The 21,393-nt window shown below is 46.7% G+C and overlaps 1 protein-coding gene across 2 annotated transcripts in view; it reads right to left on the bottom strand.

Annotated features, from left to right (window-relative positions):
• The window catches only part of WWC1 (WW and C2 domain containing 1), a 155,814-nt gene that overhangs the window by 104,364 nt on the left and 30,057 nt on the right, over positions 1–21,393 (bottom strand). The window contains exon 1 of one of the 2 annotated variants that reach the window (XM_086711676.1): positions 9,765–9,787. The exons of the other annotated variant lie outside the window; for it this stretch is intronic. Within the exon in view, the coding sequence (XP_086567802.1) occupies positions 9,765–9,784 (20 nt within the window). The 5' untranslated portion in view covers positions 9,785–9,787. Of the gene's footprint in view, positions 1–9,764; positions 9,788–21,393 lie in introns of those variants that run through there. 2 annotated transcript variants of the gene reach the window in all.

Raw genomic sequence — 21,393 nt, 5'->3', positions numbered from 1 at the left:
GCTGCTGGTTCAGACCACCTCTTCTCCAAGCAGGAGGGTTTGGAAGACCCTGGCCCAGTGGGCCAGAAGCACTCAAGCTCATTCCCAGCCCTGTGCTGCTATCTGCCAGCAGAAGCAAAGTGAAGAGCCAGTTTAATGAGGGAGAAGGAAAACAGAATTCCTTGAGGATCCTATTGCCTTGTAAGAGACCAGGATGTCACTCCTAGCTTGGAGTAGCCACTCACTGACTGTGTGACCGTGGGCAAATTCTGTGACAGGTGCACAGTGAGTATTAGAGGGCTGGTAATACCGCCTACAGGGATATACTGAAGGCGAGGCTGCTTGGCCATGAGTAGGTCCTGCAGAGAGGGACAGGAGGCAGGAAGTTTTTATAGGGAAGAGAAAAGGGGGGGTCTCTGGAACCTAGAGGTGGAAAATATTTAATACAAACAAAAACAAAAACCTCCCTACAGTCATAAAGTGGGGGAATGCTGTATATGAAAGGAGATTTCAGGAGGCTTGCTCAGAAATAGGTGTGCATGGGGAGAACTAGACTGGGGTGTTAACAACCTAGGTGCCCAAGAGGTCCTGCCCCTCTGTGGCCGAGTGACCCTGAAAGTCCCTGTGACACAATAATGGCACCTCAGTACTGAAGACTTTGAAATCACATCTACTCATTGTGGAGATGGGCAAACTGAGGCCCAGGGAGGGGAATTGACTTGGCCATGGTCACTCAGTGGCAGAGCTGGATGTAGAACCCAGCTTGTTCCAGAACCCCAGGCATGTCAGGCATTCACAGCCTTGCTGTGCCTCAATTTTCTCCTCTGTAAAATGGGGTAACAGTAGTTCCCACCTCACAGGGCTATGGGTGGTTTACAGGACAATGTGTGTACCACCCCAGGCATCATATCTGGCATATGAAAAGCAGTAAAGGCATGTTAGCTATTATAATTTCCAGACTACTCAGGAACTTTTCCACCAGGAGAGAAACCCCTTTATTCCTACATTGCCAAGAACCCAGATTATAGTCTGGGAACTGGGCACCCCACCCCAACCAAATTCCTCTTAGGCCACATTCGGGAAAGGCCTTCATAAGGCTCTTTCCTGGGTTGATAATTTCTATCTTCCTTTGTGTTTCTCAAGTGGACCCTAACCAGCCTCCTCCTCTATCCTCCATGCCCCCAGCTTTCCGGAGGGAGCCTTTGTGTTTCCTCCTTGGAGAAGCCCTTGTTTGTGATGGCCATCACTCCCAGCTGGCAAGTCAGAGAAGCTGTCCTCCGGCCGCTCCAACATCGAGGTGGGATAAAGGCAGGCCTGTGCTCGCGGCCAAGCTCCCACCCCACCCCGGAACTTGCTGAGAGGTGTGTTTCCCCAAAGGGACAATGATGTGTGGCCCTTCCCTCTGCAGGCAGTGCCAGCGCGCTTCCCATCCGGCCGTGGATTAAAGGAGCCTGGGTAAGTGCCCAGGCGGAATAAAGCCTGCAAACATCCTGGGGACGTGCCCGTCCTTGGCAGTAGAACAGTAGAGAGGGTGAGGGCAACAGCTTGGGTCTCCCTGAGCTGCACCCTACCTCAACGTGTGCGCAGGCACATGCATGCACGTGCACACACACACACACACACGCACAACACTGCAGTCATATCCCGGGAGCTCAGGGCCTGTTCTGTCATTTGGCAAGCTGTGTGCTCTGCACCCATCACTTCATCTCTCCGTGCAGTACCCCACACCTGCCAAATGGGGCTGACAGTTAGCACCCACCTCACAGGGTAAAGAGGCCCAGGCATGCCAGGTGTTTGCACAGTGCTTAGGCAGAATAGGTGCTTGATACTCTACACTCAGTACTCTTTGCCATGGTAGGTATTCCAAATAACTAAATCACTATCGCATGAACGACACTCCTCTGGCCCTTCAGACCAGGTTAGATCCCAGCTTCACCTCAAATGACTTACAGTCTTTCCTTGTGGACAGTGACCTCCCTCAAGGACAAGCATCAGAATTGTGTAGATCACTGCAGTTTCCCCAGTGGTCAGGGCACAGAATAATGCCCGGTGCTTATGGTGATAATGAATATATAGGGATTTGGCTTTTGGGCTGACTTTGCCTAAAAATGACTTTATAAAAAAAATCACTATCAGATTTCACCCAGGGTAGTTAATAAACGAAATAGATCCACACATGGCTTCCTCTTCCCCTTTTTTAGACCCCTCCCCTGACACTACAATTCAGGATGTATGTGAGAAAACGAGGCCTGTGTCCAGATTGGGCCGTGAACTGTCAGAATGGCAAAAACAGGGTTTTAGTTCCATCTTGGTGGGGGAACCACAAACATGTCCCAACAGAATGAGCAAAAATTTTGTAAGACTGCTTCCTCAACACGAGTATCTCGACAAAAGGTGCAAGGAGATCCTAGAGCAGCCACTGGGATCTGTGGCACAGATTTCCAAATTCCCTCTCCAGGCAAGGCAAGGTGAGGTGAGCACTGTGGAAGGAAGATTGGAATCTGAGAGTGAACCGCTCCAACATGGTGGATGAGAGAATCGGTCCCCTTGGAACTGTCTCACTCTGGGAGAGTCTGCCCTAGAGCACAGCTGGACCAAACCAGTTAGTTAAAGCAAGAATTCACAGTATCCTAGGCCCCAGGAAACAGCACACACCCCAGTGCTCCAAAGTCACGGCAGATGACCTGGAGAGACCCTGGCCATGGCCCCTGAGAAGGACTGTTGTCACTCAGGGGCCAGTCTAGTGGGTTAGGGGTTCTTGCCAATGCCTGGGGGTGATTTCTGAGGACCCCATCAGGAAAGGAAGAAGAAACCTAGAGTAACAAGCCCAGTGTCCCAGATTCAGAATGATTTTCTTAGGATTAGGAAACAATGCCTATCTAAGACAGGGGCTGTAGGTGTATTTCCTGTTCTGCTCAACTCCCCCTGTTCTTTATGGCCCCTGAGACTCCCAGCACACCCTCAGAGCATTTGTCCAGTGCCCCCATGTCAGACAGAAAGCATCTGGGGGACTGACGGTGACACAGCTCCTGACTTAACCACATGGCTCCACAAATCATTTTATAGGTACCAAAACATCCACCATCCCGTTAAAAAATAAGGCATGTCTGGCAATCATTTCTAAACCACCACCAATTTATGGAACTATCTCACTCAAAGAGCATTCCAAACTTGGGCCCTGGGAGGTCCTCAGCTTTTACTTTTTAACTAATTCTAACTAGTCACACAGGTTTCTCAACAATGGCTCAGCTGAATTCCTTTGCTTACAGCAAAACAGTGTATTCTGCATGCATTTATTCCCTCAACAAGCATTCAGGCATGCCTGGTAAGTGCAATGTGTGTGCTATCTCTTTAAAGTGTTTTTGCATCTCCAAAATACAGATTCCTAGCATAACTCCAGATCTGCTGACATGGGTCTATAAACCTGCCCTTCCCACACCCTTCTCCTCTTTGCTTCTTATATCAGACACAAGGCACCTAATTAATTCCAGGGAGGCCTAAGCTCCATGCAGCTGGAGAGCCAGTGCTGTGGCATCCCAGGCCACGGCTCTTGAAGGTGCCTGCCTCCCTTGGCCATCTGTTTCCGTTGAGATGGGATCAGTCATTTCTCCCTGACAAGGCGGTGTAGGGCAGAGCTCCTCACACCACACAAAGTCCTTGACTGCTGGCAATACTCTTATTCCCAGCCTTGATGTGGTTCTAAGAGGCCTCTGTCCTATTGCAGCCTCGTTAATTTTAGACCTTGGATTTGGATGTAGAGTGTCACTGCCATTGTGAACTGCAGCTCCACAGAAAAACTGGGCCACAGAGGAATAAAAAAATTCTGGTAAAAACTACAGACAATACTTGGTAGTAATAATAATAATTTTAGTATATGTGCTACCAAAGCAAACACAATAATTAATATTTCCTGAGGCTATACTGAGTTCCAGGAACTAAAGTAAGCTCTTACTGCAGCTATCTTTTTTAATCCTCATAAAAACCCTGTGAAGTAGCAATGAACATTTTCCCCTTTTATACAGGTGGGGAAACTTGAGATTCTGTTGTCTCTTGTTAAGAGTCACACAGATGGTACAAGTAGATGCTGGGATCGAAACCCAAGTGTCCTGACTCCAGAGCCCACACGCTTAGTCATGGGAAAGTCAATGACTAGATAATTATTATCTTAATCCCTGTACTTAGAAGATCAATTAGGGAAGCAACAATCCTCATGATCTAAAAACTTCACCTATGAACCAAGTACTTAGAAAATCAGCACTACTCAAATATTATTCCCCATCTAATATCAGTGTCTAGCCCGTTAACATTTCAGGTCAGCATCCTCGTGGGTTTGGTTGGATGTCTCAGCAATCGACAAAGCAGTGCAAGTACAATGCACATCAACGGAAAGGGAAATAGCTAATATTCTAAGTGATGTGGGATTTCATGAAGTTGGTGAAAGCAAAGCCAAAGAAGTAGTCACACTGGGTCCAAAAAGTGGCAGAGCTCCTCAGTTAACAACTGAGAAGACCCGCCGGGGTGAAGAGACAAAAGAGGCCCTTTAAATAAGGAAATAAATGAGGCCCTTGGGAGCTGCTGAAGCTCTCTCTCGTATTTTGCAAAAATGACCTTCCTTATGAGTCTGCTGGGAAGGTCACGTGAGGAGAGAAAGCTCTTTTTGCTATTGTTAATTGTGCCAAAATAATTATGCAAAAGGGAACTCACCCTGTTCATACTAAGCATTACGGCACAGTTGCAACTATGACTTAAATTTTGTTGACTAGAACATAAAATACTTATTGTCATAACTTTCAGTTTTGTTTCTCAAAAGCAAAGTCCTAATAAAATCCGCCCCCCACCCAGTATTTACTGTGAATGTTTGACCTCTATTTTAAGTGATTTCTTTTCTAAATGAAACCTCCCCTTGGAATAGGAACCCCCCTCCCCCCCGCACTGCTCTGTCAAGCTGTCCCTGCCTCCTGCGGTGGGAGACACATGCGGAGGGTTGAGCAATTATACCAGTGCCTCAGACATGCAGAGAGGCTTTCCTTCATCATAGTACTTTCTCATCTACTGTTTCATCAGATGACTTCAAGAACTCTAGGAGTTAAGGAAACCATGGACTGTTATCCCACACACGTGTACCCACTTTGTAATTTGCAAAGCTCTTATGCAAAGCTCTTATCACTTCTGTTATCTCATCTTGACCCAAAGGACACTTCTACAAGGCAAAAGTAACACTCACATGTTACAGGAGAGGAAACAGATTCAGACGGAAAGAACATGCCCGAGGCGCCATCACTTATTGGTGGAAGAATTAGGCTTGGAACCCAGGTTTTCACTGCTTATTTTCTTCCATGGGATACCTGACTCTCTCACGCTTCGAGGAACAAATGAAAATTCTGCAAGCTACTGAACATTTTTTCAGGCCAATAAAGTCTTTTCAGAAACTATCTGCAAGCCTTAAAACACCCCAACATACCTTCTTTCCTTTCACAGAAATGGTCCCAGGTCTTCAAGCAAAATAGTGATAATTAGTACATTTCCACGGCCCTATCCTGACTGTTCTAGGTGGAAAATAAGTATCAGAGGAGCTCTAATTCAAATGCTCAGAATGTAGAGGCCTTAAAAGCCTCTGTTTGAGTCTGCTGCTTGATAGCTTCCTGTCAGCTACAGTCAGGTGTTGCAGTGCCCTCTATTCCTAACTGAGCCAAGGGAGAAGCACATGAATGATCAAGAAATGCCATCAGTGGGAGACTGAGTTGGGGTGCTGGGAAAAACCTTCAGTCCTTCTGAACCCCGAAGGACTAGGAAGAAACACCCCTGGAAGCAAGAGTTCAACTTCTGAGGTATAAATCACAACATTTTTGCAAACAGCCCTGTGTGCTGTTGCTGACAAACAGCATGGTGTGGTGGAAGCAGGAATGTTCTAGAATCACTAGAATCATTAGTGTCCTAGAATCACTAGAGCTCTGCAGCCTTGGGCAAACTACTTCCTCTCTTTGAAGCTTGGTTTTCCTCACCTATACGATGGGGATCATCAATTAACACCCGTTGTGAAAGTATGTGACAGAATGTGGATACACGGTTAGCACAGTGCCTGTTTCGTAGTAAACACTCAAAACATAGGCTATTAAGAATAAATTCAAGTGGATGGCACATGATTTGTATTCAATAAATGTTAGGTCCTTCCATCAAAAAACTACTTATGTGTCCCCTAGTGAGGGGACTTCTTGACCTTCAAAGCTATTACTACAGCTTTGTGCAAATGGGAGAGAGAACTAAAGTCAGGCAAGTTCTGTACTGGGAGTCCCCCAGCAATGGGAAGTGCATGCAGGGGCCTTAGGGGGACTCTCAGGGCTGGGCCGGTGGTTATGGAACAAGAACTCCAACCTCTGGGAGCCCAGTTGTTCCTTGGATGGCATAAACAGGAATGAGTTGTTTAACCTTGGAACTGAAAATGCCCTTTGTTCCCTGCCTGATGCCCAGACACAGGTACTTGGCAATGCACACTTGGATAAGCCCACTGGCTCAGGGTGGGAATGCTTAGGAGCCCCACAACAGCGACCTCAATGCAGGTACAACATGATCTGCCTCTGTGCTTTCAAACCCTCGTTCTCTGCTGAGGAATCTCCAATGGCTCCCCGTCACTTACAGGCTTCCTTAGCTGGGTCAAGAATCTTCCTCATCTACCCTCTGGGAGTTCTCTGCCTTTCCACAAACTGCCTCCTCTATGCAGTATGGTCTAGTTACCGGGTCCCTTCCTACTTAGATGTCTCAGCATGTGAGGTGTTCCATGACCCCTTGCACCACCTTCGAACACATGAGCTTCGGCCTTTCTAAGTCCTATAAAATCTCAGGGCCTCCACAAGGTCTCTAGGGATCTCCCTCTGCATGAACCCCAGCAGCATGAATCCAACACTTTAATTTCATTGCTTAAAACTTGAGTGCACACATCACAGGCTGAACTGTAAGCTCCTGGGAGGTGGGGGCTGTGCCACATGTGCAATTCACCCACAGCATCTTAACACTGTGACCTGGACCCAGCCAAGTGCCTGCCAAATAAATACCTGCCCAGCCTCATTTGTGCTGACTCTACTTTTCCATGGTTCCTTCCTGGTTCAGCTCTGGTGACCCCCAGAACGTACAATCTTTATCTGTATGTTTTTCCCTCTCCCTTCCTCTGCTCCACACAATTCAGATAAAACCAGATCCGCCGGACTCCAGTTGTGTCTAACCTTCCCCACCTCTGAAGTCTCTTAGTGGGCTCCACCATCGCTCACCACCCTCTGCACTGAAACTACCCACTACGGAGAGGCCAGTTCCAGCAGCTAATGAAGCTCTTGGAACCAGCACCCACAGAGACAGGACAGAGTCTGAGACAGGCTGCATGCTCCACTCTAGACCCTGCAGCCTGCCGGCACTGGGCAGGGAGCAGCGTGGCTCTAAATGTGTGGGGCAATCCCAATTTGCTAACACCCCCCACTGTCAGCCCACCTAGGGAAATGGGGGCAGGCTCAAATGCTGCCAGCAAGAGATGACAAGGGCTTTCTTTTGCTGACTGTAGGTGAATCGCTGGGTCCTCTGCATGGCTTACTTAAGAGGGGGTCAGGGGAGGATTTGGCTGGCCAAGCCCTTGGCAGGGGTGTATCTATTGATTGGCACCTTACTTTTCCTCAAATCCATTTTTCATCAGCAAATGACACCTGTACCCCTTTGAAGAGGAATGGATATTCTCCCCCATTTGAAAGGCCTGTTACCCGGAAGGAAAAAGATAAAAAGATAAAAACCACCATCCCAGGTTTAGATCTGAAGCGTACCAGCCTTTTGATGTGTACGATGAGAGGTGGGGATTGAAATCTGGGTCCCGCTCTGCCCCTGCCCTGAGACATTAGTATCATCCAACAGCACGACTTGTTCATGCCTGGAGCTTGGGCTGGAGAGGTTTCCCTCGGTCAGTATTGAGCTGAGGACCCATTATATATGGCCCCCTCTGTGCCTGCTAAATGCCAAGTAAATGTTTGGCCTCCAAAGAATGCACACTCTACTGGCCCCACCCTGGAGGGCTTACACCCTCCTTCTCTACCTGGTTAGCATGTCTGCACCCTGCATACCTAGTCTGAGCACCTCTGATGAGGGCAAGTCCCAGGACCCACCAACCCACCTGCCAGAACCTTGTAACTCTCTACTGTTACAGCTGTCACACTGGCTGTTAGGATTCCTGAGTCTTTGATTATTGCACTGGCGTCTCCCAGTAAGCTTCACAAGGGCAGGGATGTGTCTGCTTTGGCCTATTGGTCTCTCTGGCTCCATGCACAGTAGCTGCTGCACAGAAAGCTCGCAGGAGGGCGTAGACTCTGGAGTCAGACTGCCTGAGTTCTAATTATGGCTCCATCACACATTAGCTGTGTGATATAGGCAAGTAACTTAACCACTCTGTGCCTCACTTTCCTTGTAAAATAAGGATAAGAATAGTAACTACCGATATCCAAGAGCAATATGAACTTAGGTACACAGAAAAGCTTTGTAAATGAATTTCCATAACAGTATTATTCATGATAGCCCAAAGTGGAAATAACCCAAGTGTCACCAATGGGTAAACCAAATGTGGTATATTCACAATGGAAGATTATTTGGCAATAAAAAGGAATGAGTACTAATACAGGCTACAACATGGATGAACCTTGAAAATATCGTGGTGAGTGAAATAAGTCAGACACAAAATGCCACATACTGAATGGCTCCGTTTATATGAAATGCCCAGACTAAGTAAAGCTATAGCAACAAAAAGTAGATTAGTGGTTATCTAGGGCTGGGAGTGGGTGTAGGAGGAGATTGAGGGAATAATGGCTAAGGGGTACAGGGTTCCTTTCTGGGGTGCTAAAATGTTCTAAAAGTGATTCTGGTGATGGTTGCAAAACTCTGAATATACTAAAAGCTACATAGTTATGTTTTAAATGGGTTCCTTATAGGACATGTGAATTATATCTCAACAAAGCTGTGTAAAAAATTATAGTATCTATCTTACAGTGTTGTTAGAAAGATTACATTAAATGTATTGTTTGTGTGGGGCACCTGCGTGGCTCAGGCCGTCAAGCATCTGACTTCGACTCAGGTCATGATCTCGAGGTTCATGAGTTCGAGCTCCACACTGGGCTCTCCTCTGCCAGTACAGAGCCTGCTTTGGATCCTCTGTCTCCCTCTCTCTCTCTGCCCCTCTCCCACACATGTGTGCACACTCTCTCAGTCTCAAAAATAAGAAAAATTTAAAAATGTTTTACTTGTGAAATTGTTTATCTAAGCTAGCTGCACAATAATTAGTATTCATTAAACCTTGATTATGCACTGGGAGCTCTGCTAAGCACTTTACAAAGAGAACCTTACTTCAACCACATAGCCCCATGAGGTAAGCACTCACCCACTTTATAGATGAGGAAGCTGAGGCACACAGACAATAAGTAACTCACCTACAGTGACATGACGGGTAAGTGGCAAAGGCGGGCAAAACCCACAAACTGAACTGTCACACGCAGAAAGAACGATATTCTCCAAACCCAGGGGCCCCTGGACTTGAAGCGAGACCCACTTGGCAAAAATAGACAAACAATATTCTCCTTCACATCAGATGGGAGTGCCCTTGACAGGCCCCCATGACCTGTCAACTGGCATTCCCTCCCCCTTGGCAACTGAGGGGCGGCTCCCTCCCTCCCCAAGTCCCAGGTCCCTCACCCCAACCCCTCTGCTCTTTAAGAGCCCAGCTGGTGCAGCTCTGCCTCCCCCCTCTCAAAGCTCCTCCCTTCGCATACCTCCATGTGTTCTCACACATGCAAATGGTCATGGGCCAGGACTGGTTTCTTTAGCACCTCTCAACGTTTTTAACCCAGGAAAAGTCCCTTCCAATTCACAGTTTTTAAATATTTTTTGAAAATAAAAGAGACCCTGTCATGTCCCTGTTAAAGATTTTCCAGTGGTTTCTCACTGTGTTTAGAACAAAGCTTGCACTTTTGCCCAGGCCTAAAGGCCCCGCCAGTCTGACTCTCCAGCCTCCTCCAGCTCTGATCATTTTTTTTCCAAGGCTCACTCTACTCCAGCCACCTAGCACATTCTGACCCATGCCAGGAATGCCCTTCTCCTCTCTCCGCATGGCTAGCTTCTGGGCTTTCAGAGCCCGGTTTAACTGTCACCTTCCCAGACAGGTTTTATCTGAGTCATCTTAATTAGGTCCCCCTTGGGCATTCTCCATCAACGACACCATTTTATTTCCTTCATGGAACTCAAGACAAATGACAATTTCATGTTTGTGTCTTTATTTAGTCCTGTAATATCTGTCCCCAGTACCCACTGTAATGCAAACTGGGCTACAAGAGCCACAAAAGCAGGGGGCCAGGCCTGTCTTGTTCATCACCAGGCCTGTATGGTGGGTGCTTAACATAGATTTTAGGGCTTCTCCACCTTGGCCTTCACCATGAGCCCTTGATGACTTTTTGGGCCAGATTATCCTTGGTTGTAGGGGAGCTGTCCTAAGCACTGTGGAATGTTTATCCACATCTCTGGTCTCTAACCATTAGATGTACCCCCCCTCCCAGTTATGACAACAAAAATGTCTACAGATATTGTCAAGTGTTCCCAGGGGTAGAGGCGGATGGGGGAGGAGGTGTCAAAATCTTTCCCAGTTAAGAACCACTGGTATATTTGTTGAAAGATACAATAAGTCAAAAGTAAGGAAAAGAGGGGTGCTTGGGTGACTGAGTGTTGGACTTTGGTAAGGAAAAGAGGGGCACCTGGGTGGCTCAGCTGGTTGAGTGTTGGACTTTGGTTCAGGTTGTGATCTCACAGTTCGTGGGTTTGGGCCCCGTGTCGAGCTCTGCACTGGCAGTGCAGAGCCTGCTTGAAATTCTTGCTCTCTCCTCTCTCTCTGCTCTTCTCCCAGCTTATGTTTTCTCTCTCCCTCTCAAAATAAATAAATAAACTTTAAAAAAAAGAAATAAAAAGTAAGGAAAAGAGAATTCATCCATAAGAGCCATATAGTTTGAGAGTGGGGTATCTGAACGCCAGGCAGGGCTGTTCGCCACCTCGTAGAAGAATGGTCGGGGAGAGGACAGTTGCAAAGTCCAGGTGTCCACAGAACCCAGACAATTTTTCACCATCAGTTGGTGTAGGTGGTTGGGTGGCTGGTAAGGGGAGTAAAGGATGATGCTCATTTTTCTTGGGTTGTCACCCTTATCTTTATATAACCCAAAACTTCCCAGCTCAGTGCTAATTTCTAACTATGGTCATTGTACCTTAGAAATAACACATGCTTTGCAATCAAGATTGTTAACAATGGCTGATATTTGTTGAGCACATACACCACTGAGTTTAATAGCAGAGCCTGGGCATCACTGCCTCAACACACCAAAGAAACTATAACAGGTTAGGCAGATAGAGTAGGTTAGGTAGCTTACCCGTGGGCACAAGCTGTGAGGTGAAGGTGCAGGGATTTGAACCCACTCAGTGCAACTCTTTGCAATAACTACTAATTTATATGGGTTTCCTAGCAAGTCAGAACACCAACCGCACAATGAACTTTATCTCTATTCCCTAGAGATAAGCCAGCCTCTAAACACACAGGAGGGTGTTCTCGTACACACGCTGAATCCCTTTGGCTGGGGATCACAAAGAGGTGTTAAACCACAAGGTATTGCTTTTGAAAATGAGAATGTGCCCTGGTTCTTCTGCTAAATCCCAAATTACAGAAGCAGAGATGGCAGACCACACTGGAAAGGCCTTTGAAAGGTTCTCAAACTGGGTTCTATTCAAGAGTATGTGGGATATAGGAGACCCCCATATCCAGGCAGGCCGGTGACATTGAGAAGCAAAGGGAGAGCTTCACACGTCATTTTTTACACAATGGCTCCACTGATAAAAAAAATTTTAAAGAAATATTGAAAACTCCTGAATAGAGTCCATTGTCCAAATTTTACAGATGAGAAAACGGAGGACCAGAGAGGAAAAGTGACTTGCCTTAAGCCACACAGACTCCCCTGTTTGCTGAAGGGGGAAGGAAAGGAAGGACTCTGCAGGTGGATGAAGGTGTGTTTGAATCCCGGTTCTGCCATTTAACTAAGTTCTCTAAGATTCAGTTTAGTATTTTGAGAAATTAAAGTGATCATATCTCCCTTAACAAGTTTTATGAACAATTAAATAAGGTAATAAAGTGGTAGGAAGACTAGGTGTTTTCAGGTGCTGGCTGTCAGAGCAACTTGGAGATCGCACAGGGGTCAGAACAGAGGCTAGGAACCTACTAGATGGATCTATGTTCAAATCCTGGCACTTCCCCCACCAGCTGTGTTACTGTGAGCAGCTCATTCTAACTCCTGAGCCCTGATTCCCCATCTGCTTAAGTGGTGTGTGTCCTTGCTTATAGGTGTGTTGGGAAGCCCAGATCATACGAGGCATGCGAAGTGCCTGGGACATAACAGACACTAAATAAGCACCTGCTTCTTTCTCTGACTTCTGTGGCACCTTGGTTGGGGAACTGCTGCAGACATGTTCCCGTGGGTGCCCAGGGAGCATGCACCAGGAACCTCATTTCCTCCAGGGCATGCGATGCTGAGGAATCTTAGGAAGCACACCTGCACCAGCAAGAAGAAGGTCTGGATGATGAGCGGAGCGTGACTTAGAAGCCCCCACCTCACGGCTCCCTCAGAAAGAATGTATTGCATGACTGCACCTTTTATCTTGATTTTTTTGAGAGGGGGTAAAAAATAAAGGCAAGAACTTCAAGGTCAGGTTCACTTCCCTGCAGGCTCCTCCTGGGCTGAAGTGAAATTTCAAGAATGCAGCCTCTGGGCCCAGTTTACATTCCCACCCTCTCTGGTATCCAGGATACCAGAGGGACCTGTCGCATTCCATCCCACCAATCAGCCTCCTCAGTCACATCGTGCTGGGGGCAGGGCCTACCACTGGTTCTTGGGAGAAGCATCACTGCCTTAGCAGGAGGGTCATCCATTCATTCATTTGTGCAACATTTATGTTCAGAGCTTACTGGAGCCAGGCACTGGGGATACGGTTTTTATGGAAAACCAGCCCAAGCTCCTGCTCTGGGGGAGTTTGCAGTGCAGTAAAGAAGACAGCCAGACATAATGTGAGCAGTTGTATGAAGCAGCAGCACACAGTGGCATGAAACTGTATATGGCGGGGGGTGGGGAGGGGGGGTCTGACCGACTCAGTTATGTTAGAGGAGGCTTCCTTGAATAAATGATGATTAAGCTCAAGGCTGAAGGGTGAGTAGGTGTAAATAGGTGAAGAGAGGCAAATACATTGGTAGAGAAACTAGCATTTGCAAAGCCTCTGTAATTGCCAGAGTACGGGGGTGGGGGAAGGTTGAGGTGGGGGACAGGATGGGCCTGGAGGGGCAAAATCAGGGTTAGACTTATGTGAGTATTCTATGGGCCATGTTAGAGCATCAAAGTGTTTCATGCAAGGGGATGGCATTGATCAGACTGCCTAAGAACCTCATAATAAGATCATCTTGGAGAACAGAGTGGGAGGGCAGGGTATGATGAAAAGAAAGGGCACAAGTTAGGAAATTTTAGTAGCATGTCCAAGCCCCCAAAATGAGGGACTTGGGATGATGGTGGTTTGGGGGGCTATGCAGGTAGAGCCTGAGTTGGCGGTATTCTTTCCAAAAGTCGGTCTCCTTCTGGAAGGCCCTGGCAGTCACATCAGCACTAACCTCAGTGTTTCTCGACGGACATTCCCTCAGAGTAGCATCTCTGGGTTACAGTGGTCACAGAGGTGGCCCCATTAGGAATCTGATAAAACTACATCTGGCCTTGCATCAAAATCACTGCAGGGAAGAAATGCCATTTTCCCCACGGTGAGGCTTACAACACCAAGGCCACGTTATCAGACTTAAAGGCTCTGAAGAGATGGTCGAAGATTATAATGACATATACATTTTCCAGGCACCTCTAGTGCAAAATGGATGCCCCTTCCAGTTTTAGAAAGGGGGGGTGGTCTATAGATGCTTGTTTGACATTATATGCAGGAAACATGCTCAAAAACCATTTGAGGAAGGGAGGAGGACAGGGAGACAAGAGGGCAAAAACATAGCTAATTGGCTAGTTAGTAGTTTCTTGGACAGCCCATGAGCCTCATGCAATTCTTAGTCTCATGCACACGGAGATGCCGGCTGGCTTTCGGCCTAGTTAGATGGATAAACAAACCTGGCTACCCTGAATCTGGGGGTCTACCCTCTGAGATCAGGAAGTCAGGAGGCCCAAGATAAGGTTGAGACTCTAAAGGTTTCTCCATTCTTTTTTTTTAAATTAAAAAAAAAAATAAAAAAAATATAATGAAAAACAAAACAAAACAAGAAACAACCCACAAACATAAGTGACAAAAACCTTTTCCCTCTGGGACACCTCGGTGGCTCAGTCGGCTGAGTGTCCGACTCTGGCTCAGGTCGTCATCTCTATCTCGCGGTTCCTGAGTTCAGGCCACACACCAGGCTCACTGCTGTCAGCTTGTCAATGCAGAGCCTGCTTTGGATACTCAGTCTCCCTCTCTCTGCCCCTCCCCTGCTTGCACTGTCCCCAAAATAAACAAACATTAAAAAAAAACAAAAACAAAACTTTTCCCTCCTCACCATAGATGCAAGCTCCTAAAGGACCATGAATGTTAAGATTTCCTGTGTGTCCTTCCGGAAATATTTTCATAGACATAGCAGCATGAGTATGTACCTAGCAAGCACCCATGTGCACACCCACACACATATATACATGATTACACACACTTAAACTCTACTTCATGAAACCTAAGAAAGCAAGCCTCAATTATAAAAGTTTTCTTATTTATAAAATGAAGAAAGAAAAACACTGCCAATAAACTATAGCCCAGTGCTTTCTTTACCTCAGAAGATTTACTTTATCTGTATTGAAAAAGCTCATTTAGACTTACTTAGACTCGGAGCTCTTTTTTCCATACACGGAAAGAAAAACAAGCAAAATAAATTAGCTAAGGTATTGATAAGCCACAACTCTTTCTCAACGCTGACTCATGGACACCTGTGTGTCCCTCACAGCACCATTCTTGGTGCCACTGAGTGCTGAGCCAGCATTTCTTTGAAGAGAGCTCCAATGATGTCTCTGTGATTTTCTTCCAAGCTACTGAGAGTTACTTTGAGTTTCGATTCTGGTGCCTTCCCGATTTTACCAGAGGGTGCCAAAGATAAGAACAAAGGTCTGTCCACAGTTGCTCTTAAATGGTTTGTGGGGGAAACAGCACCAGTTACGTTAGCGGGAACACCAGAGTTTGTGCATCGGTGGGCCATGACCATGGCCAACAGCATTTCTAAGATTCATTTCCAATTTGAAGATGTTAACACATAAAACAAACAAAACTCACAAGTTAATCTAAAAAGTGATGAATTATACTACAATGTATACACAACCTCCCTCAACTCTCAGTTGACTTGGGGTTGCAAAGTCAAATCACAACACAAGCCTGGCAGGTAAGTGAGTAAAGTGGGAAAGGTAGGGGCATATGAACAGGAAGTAGTTCTAAAGCAGCAATTCTCCAAGGGTGGTCCTACACCAGCAGCTATATTAATCCTGTGTGGGCTAAACGTTTCCATGGAATAGAGAATTCCTTCAGTCCTCTCCATAAGACTAGTACATATGGATGTACAAGTATTTTTAACCCCATTTCTTTTAACATAAAACATACTATTCTGAATCTTGCTATTTGCTTAATTGTATACCTTGGGATTCTTTCCATATCAGCACCAGTAGCTCTACCTCATGCTTAACTACCTACATGGCACTCCACTCCACTGCATGGATGTCCCTCACCTTACCTACACAGCTCCCAGGCTATTTTCTGGTTTTGTTGCTGTCACACCCAAAGCTACGTGAGGAAGTGGCAAAGCTGCAGTCTGAAGCACGATCTCCTGTGTGGGGAGGGGGTATGATGGTGATCATCATCTTCCCCGTGTGGAAGGCAGTACTCTGGTAATCCCTGTGTGGAAGGTGGTACTCTGGTGATCCCCGCTGTGTGGGAAGGGGTATTCTGGTGATCCCCCATGTGGGAGGGGGTACTCTAGTGATCCCCTATGTAGGAAGGGGTACTTTGATGATCCCCCCATGTGGGAAGCAGTACTCTGGTGATCCCCCTTTGTGGGAGTTGGTACTCTGGTGACCCCCCCCCATGTGGAAGGTGGTACTCTAGTGATCCCCTGTGTGGGAGGGGGAATGCTGGTGAGCCCCCTGTGTGGGAAGCGGTTACTCTGGTGATCCCCCTGTGTGGGAGGGGGTACTCCGGTGATCCCAAACCTGGCTGTGTGAGTCACCCACAAGTGACTGTCGTGAGGTCTAGTTTGGGGCTCTGGGGAGGCAGGAAGGGATTGGTTGTGGAGGATTCTGGATGTACTAGAAGATTCAGCAGCTGTAGGGGTAAGGATGGTGAAGAGGGACAGCTCTTTCCTGTTCTTCCTCTTCCTAATCTGCGGAGCCCTGTAGCCCCTAAATCCGGCCACTGTCTGCCTACAGCCCCAGATCCCCTCACTGCATCCTGCTCTCTGCTCTAGGTCCCCTTCTCCTGCACCGCCAGCCCCACCCACCTCCTTCTATATGAACAGAGGAAGGAGAAAGGCAAAGAGGGCCTCAGGGAATGAGAGCCTGTGAAGTTGGAGGGAGGCATTAGTTTCATTATCCCAGTATCCCCTCCCACCAAATCATCCCTCTTCAGCATATTCCATACACATATGGCAGGCTCTGTAGGGGTAGGTGTAACAATAATGGTTAGTGAACACTATGCTGAGCATACACAATCCCAATTAATCCTCATAATTTTGAAGGTACCAATTGTTAGCTCCATTTTATTGACAGGAAAACTGAGCCTTGGAAAATGTGAAAGCCTTTGCTCAAGTTACACAGCACATAAGTGGACTCCCTGCACAGAATGCCCTAGTTTTCCAAAGGTTCCTTCTAAGCTGGTGTTTCTTAAGCAGCAAACTGAAACTCAGAAGTCTTTTTCTTGGTGAGTGCAGGTCCCAGGCTAATCCCCAAGACCCTCCCACTAGGTACTATGTCTGTGGATGCAGTGAGGGGGACCAGGCTAGGGAGTGGCAGGGGAGCGGAGACTCCTTCAGGTAATCAAGTGAGGAACTTACATTTTTAACCAAAGCCACAGTTTTTAATAAATACAGCTTTACATAATTTTACTTTCCCCTTTATCTTTCTACCCTTTTTTAAAAAGTTTATTTTGAGAGAGAGCGCATGTAGAGGAGGGGGAGAGGGGGAGAGGGGGGAGAGGGGGAGAGGGGGAGAGGGGGAGAGCAAGAGCACAAGTGGGGGAGGGGCAGAGAGAGAGAGAGAGGGAGAGAGAATCCCTAGCAGACTGGGCACTGTGAGCACGGAGCCTGATGTGGGGCTTGACCTCATGAACCATGAGATCATGACCTGAGTCGAAATCAAGAGCTGGATGCTCAACCGATGGAGCCACCCAGGCACCCCTATCTTTTTAACTACTGTTTGGCCCTATTGCTCCCACTCGCATTCACTGACCACCCAAAATGGTGGAAGGTCTTCCTAAGCTTTCCTCTCTTCCAGTGGGCAATGGGCACAAGGTCCTGGAATTCATACAAAGTAACAAAAAGGCAGTCTACTAATTCCGGGTTCATTAGCATGGCTCGTTAATTATAAATACTCCCCCCTCCAGCCACCCCTCTCCCCAAAATACCCAAAGCAGATTAAGGTTTAACTTTTGCTGGCAGAACACCTGCTTCTGAAATTCCTCCTCCCTCTGCCTCCTAGGATTTACAACACAAAAGTAAACATTTACACTGGTTAAGATTTACCAAAAGGAAGTGAGGCCTGGAATGAATCCTTTGAAGTTGTCTCAAAAGAAGAAGGAGCCCTTTTTTAAATATATAAAATAAGAAACCTCAAAGCCTTCTGAGTGATGTCTGACTTGGGTTTGGAGGTAACCAGGCCTTCTCAATTTTTCACTTGGAACTTGACATCAGCATATGTTAAATCTTAAGTATAACTCAAAACTACAGGTCTCTCTGCTCCAGGGTAAATGAGGTTATCAGTCAATAATGCAATCAAGTAGCTTCCTGGAAACTCTAGGGTAGAACTTTCTTCCTGATGAGATATTACCAAGGGGGTAGAAAACGGTACCCTATAGAGGGGGAGCCAAAGGGCAAGGCCAACTTTACAGGCGGGAAAGATCTTGAGACCCACCTGTTCCCTCCAGACAAAGCTGATTTTCTCAGTGAGGCATGTCTGTTTTACTGGAGGTGGGAGAGGGACAGGGCACAACCAGACCAGGATAGATGTTGGCTAAGTTGACAGAGTAAGTACCAGGTGCCCCAGCAACCAGAGTCACCACACACTGAGGTCATACAGATACCTTTGGGGAAAAGGAAATAAAAAAAATTCCCCATACCTACCCCAAGATTGCTGGCATAAGCCAATGGAAATGCTATAGTCAGGAAAGGAAGGATGACAGTAGTTGTGTATCTGCATCCAATCAGAACCTTCTATTCCTTTAGTGACAGCACCTACCGAGCAATCAACCAAGAACCTGAGCACATGGGGCAAGTCCCAGGCAGTGGTTGTGTGCATCTCTGATTGAAGGAAGAGCGGTCCCAGGCAGTGGTTGTGTGCATCCCTGAGTGAAGGAAGAGCGGACAAAGCAAGGACTCACCACGAAATAGCACCATTAATAACTGACTTTGTCCTAGGCACCTGTCGGCTGCCCAGTTAGTTCACTAGTCTCCGCTGCGACCCAGGGAACAAGTGTTTGTATCCACACTGTGCAGATGAGATCATTGAGACTAGATAACTTGGCCAAGGTTACAAATGATGCCTAAGCCCATTTTCTATTGCATTACAGTCTTCAAATGGAAGGTGTGTATTAAAAGCTGCTGCATGATACACTCGAAGCAGCAGTGAACCTGGAATCCTCCACTGTGGGAGGCCCAGCTCAGCTTTCCTTAGCTGGGTGACCTTGAGCAAGTCATTTAGCCCTCTGCAGGTGTTTCTGATCTCACTTCTGTCCTTAACCTCAGCATTTTAATGGGTTGCATAGTGGAACAAAGAGTCCACATCCACCTACTTGCTCCAACTTCCTGGCTGATCCAGCCAAGCATTCAGAATTTTATCAGCATGAATGCAACGTATTTAGTAAGGCTTTTCCCTGCTCCTGGGTCCCCTATAAAGAAAGAAGCATGGGGGCACCTGGGTGGCTCAGTCAGTTAAGCGTCTGACTCTTGATCTCAGCAGAGGTCTTGATCTCATGGTCGGGAGTTCAAGGCTCACAATGGGCTCTGCACTGGGCATGGAGCCTATGTTGAGAGAAGAGGAAAAAAAAAAAAGCATGCTCCTTCCAAAATGAGCTTATATTATCATTATATATCCTTCCAGAGTTGGGAAAACAGCCAACTCTGTTGATGCTACAAGACACCATTTTACACTTGGGCTTTTGTTAGGTGAACATCTACAAACACTGGCTTTTCATGGTTCTTCAATCAAATTCAGCCCCAGCAAGGCCTCTTTACTTGGAGAGAGAGACACACACACATCCAGAGCCCCTGAGCATTTATTCTTGCTGCCTCCAGCTTCCTAGGGCCTCACTAAGCCACAATGTCACTCAGAGGAACACCAAATTCAGAACCAGAACTGCTGGTTCTGGTTCTCAATTTGATCCAAGGACCAATTACAAACCCATTTCTCTGCACTTCTAAAGCTCCATTTTCCAACTTGTCAATTGGGTATGAAAGAATTTACCTCACAAGGTTGTCAGTGAAGAGCTCATGAGACCCCAGAAAGTAAAACCCTTTTAATCATAAACATTCTAGCATTTACTATGTGCTGGGCCCTTTAACACACCATTTGAATGAGTCAATATCAGACACGCATGTCAGAAACAAATACAAAAATGTAGGACACAGGCTGAACAAATGAACCAACTGATAAATGAAGGAATGGAGGGAAGGAGAGGGGGAAGGAATTAGGAAGGCCAGTGGGGCCCTGAGTCATGTTCAGAAATTCTGGGGTTTTCTATGGGCACTGGAGAACCATGACAAGTTTCCGAGAAGAGCGATTTGCTCTGGAAAGCCCTATGGAAGAAAATTCCAATAGGAGCTGCAACCTGAGCTGCTGGGAAATGATCTTGGAGTCTAGCCACCCTGTTCGCCAGAGACGATTACAACAGCCAGTGCCAAAAAGGACACCTGAACTCAGACGGTGGCCATGGGGACCACAAAGGGCCAACAACTGCCAGTGGGGTGGGTCAGACTCTAAATGACCTCAGCTCCCAAACGATCTCAACAGCTCTGTCCTCTCCAAAACGCAGATTTACAAGGATAAATTCTCCCAGATGCTCATTTTTGTTCTAGGTCTCAAGTGTGAAATAAGGCTGTCACGCCAGTGTCCTGAACCACTAACTTCTGTGCCCACATTCACCTCATTACCTTTAAACAAAATGAAACAAAATCAGTGCTATACTCTCAAGTTCACTGGAGTATCATTCACAATAGCCAAAAAGGTGGAAGCAACCCCAGTGTCCATCAATGGATGAATGGGAAAACAACAGGTGGCATGTACATACAATGGAATATTATTCAGCCTTTAAAAAGAAGGAAGCTCTGATGCATGCTACAACATGGATGAACCTTACATTATGCTAGTGCATGATGCTACCTGAAATAAGACGGTCACACAAACACCAATACTGTATTATTCCACTGACATGAAATAGCTGAAGTAGTCAAATTCACAGAAAGTAAAATGGTGGTAGCCAGGGACTGAGGGAGAGGTGAATGAGGAGTTAGAATTTCATGGGTACAGAATTTTGGTTTTGCAAGATGAAAAGAGTTCGGGATATGGACAGTAATGATGGGTGCATAGCAATGTGGATGTGCTTAATCCTATAGAACCAGACACTTAAAAGTGCTTAAGACTGTACATTTTGCTATGTGGATTTTACCAGAATTTTTTTAAAGTTTGGCGGGGGGGTGGGGGGGTGGGTGGGGAGGAAAGAAGGAAAAAAAGGAAGGAAGGAATCATTGTTGGACTATCAGTAAATGGGGCAGCCTGAAACAATGCAGCTCTCTGCCAAACAGGCACACCTCATCTGAGAACCTCCTCCCTCTCTTGCAGGCAACTTCTCATTATTGCTTAAAAATTCCCTTAACCCCTTCCCCCTGTCCCACCTGATGCTGGCTCAGACCCTTTTAATATCTGAGTGGCGGGAGTCAGCCTTAGGGTGGACATTGCCATCTTATCCTATACCTTGGGACACCTGAAGTTCCCAGTGACCAACACTGACCACATCCATCACTCCAAGACCCCAGCCCTCTCCAGCCTCAGGAACAACAGCCCCACGTCCTTGCTGGCATTTCATGTGAGACTGGCAGTTTCCAGAAAATGCTTTATGTCAAGA

Source organism: Puma concolor, chromosome A1, assembly GCF_028749965.1.
Source record: "Puma concolor isolate L17-30 chromosome A1, mPumCon1.1.hap2, whole genome shotgun sequence".
NCBI lineage: Eukaryota > Metazoa > Chordata > Mammalia > Carnivora > Felidae > Puma > Puma concolor.
Note: the sequence above shows the minus strand (reverse complement) of the source record. Positions and strands in the feature narration are given on the sequence as shown.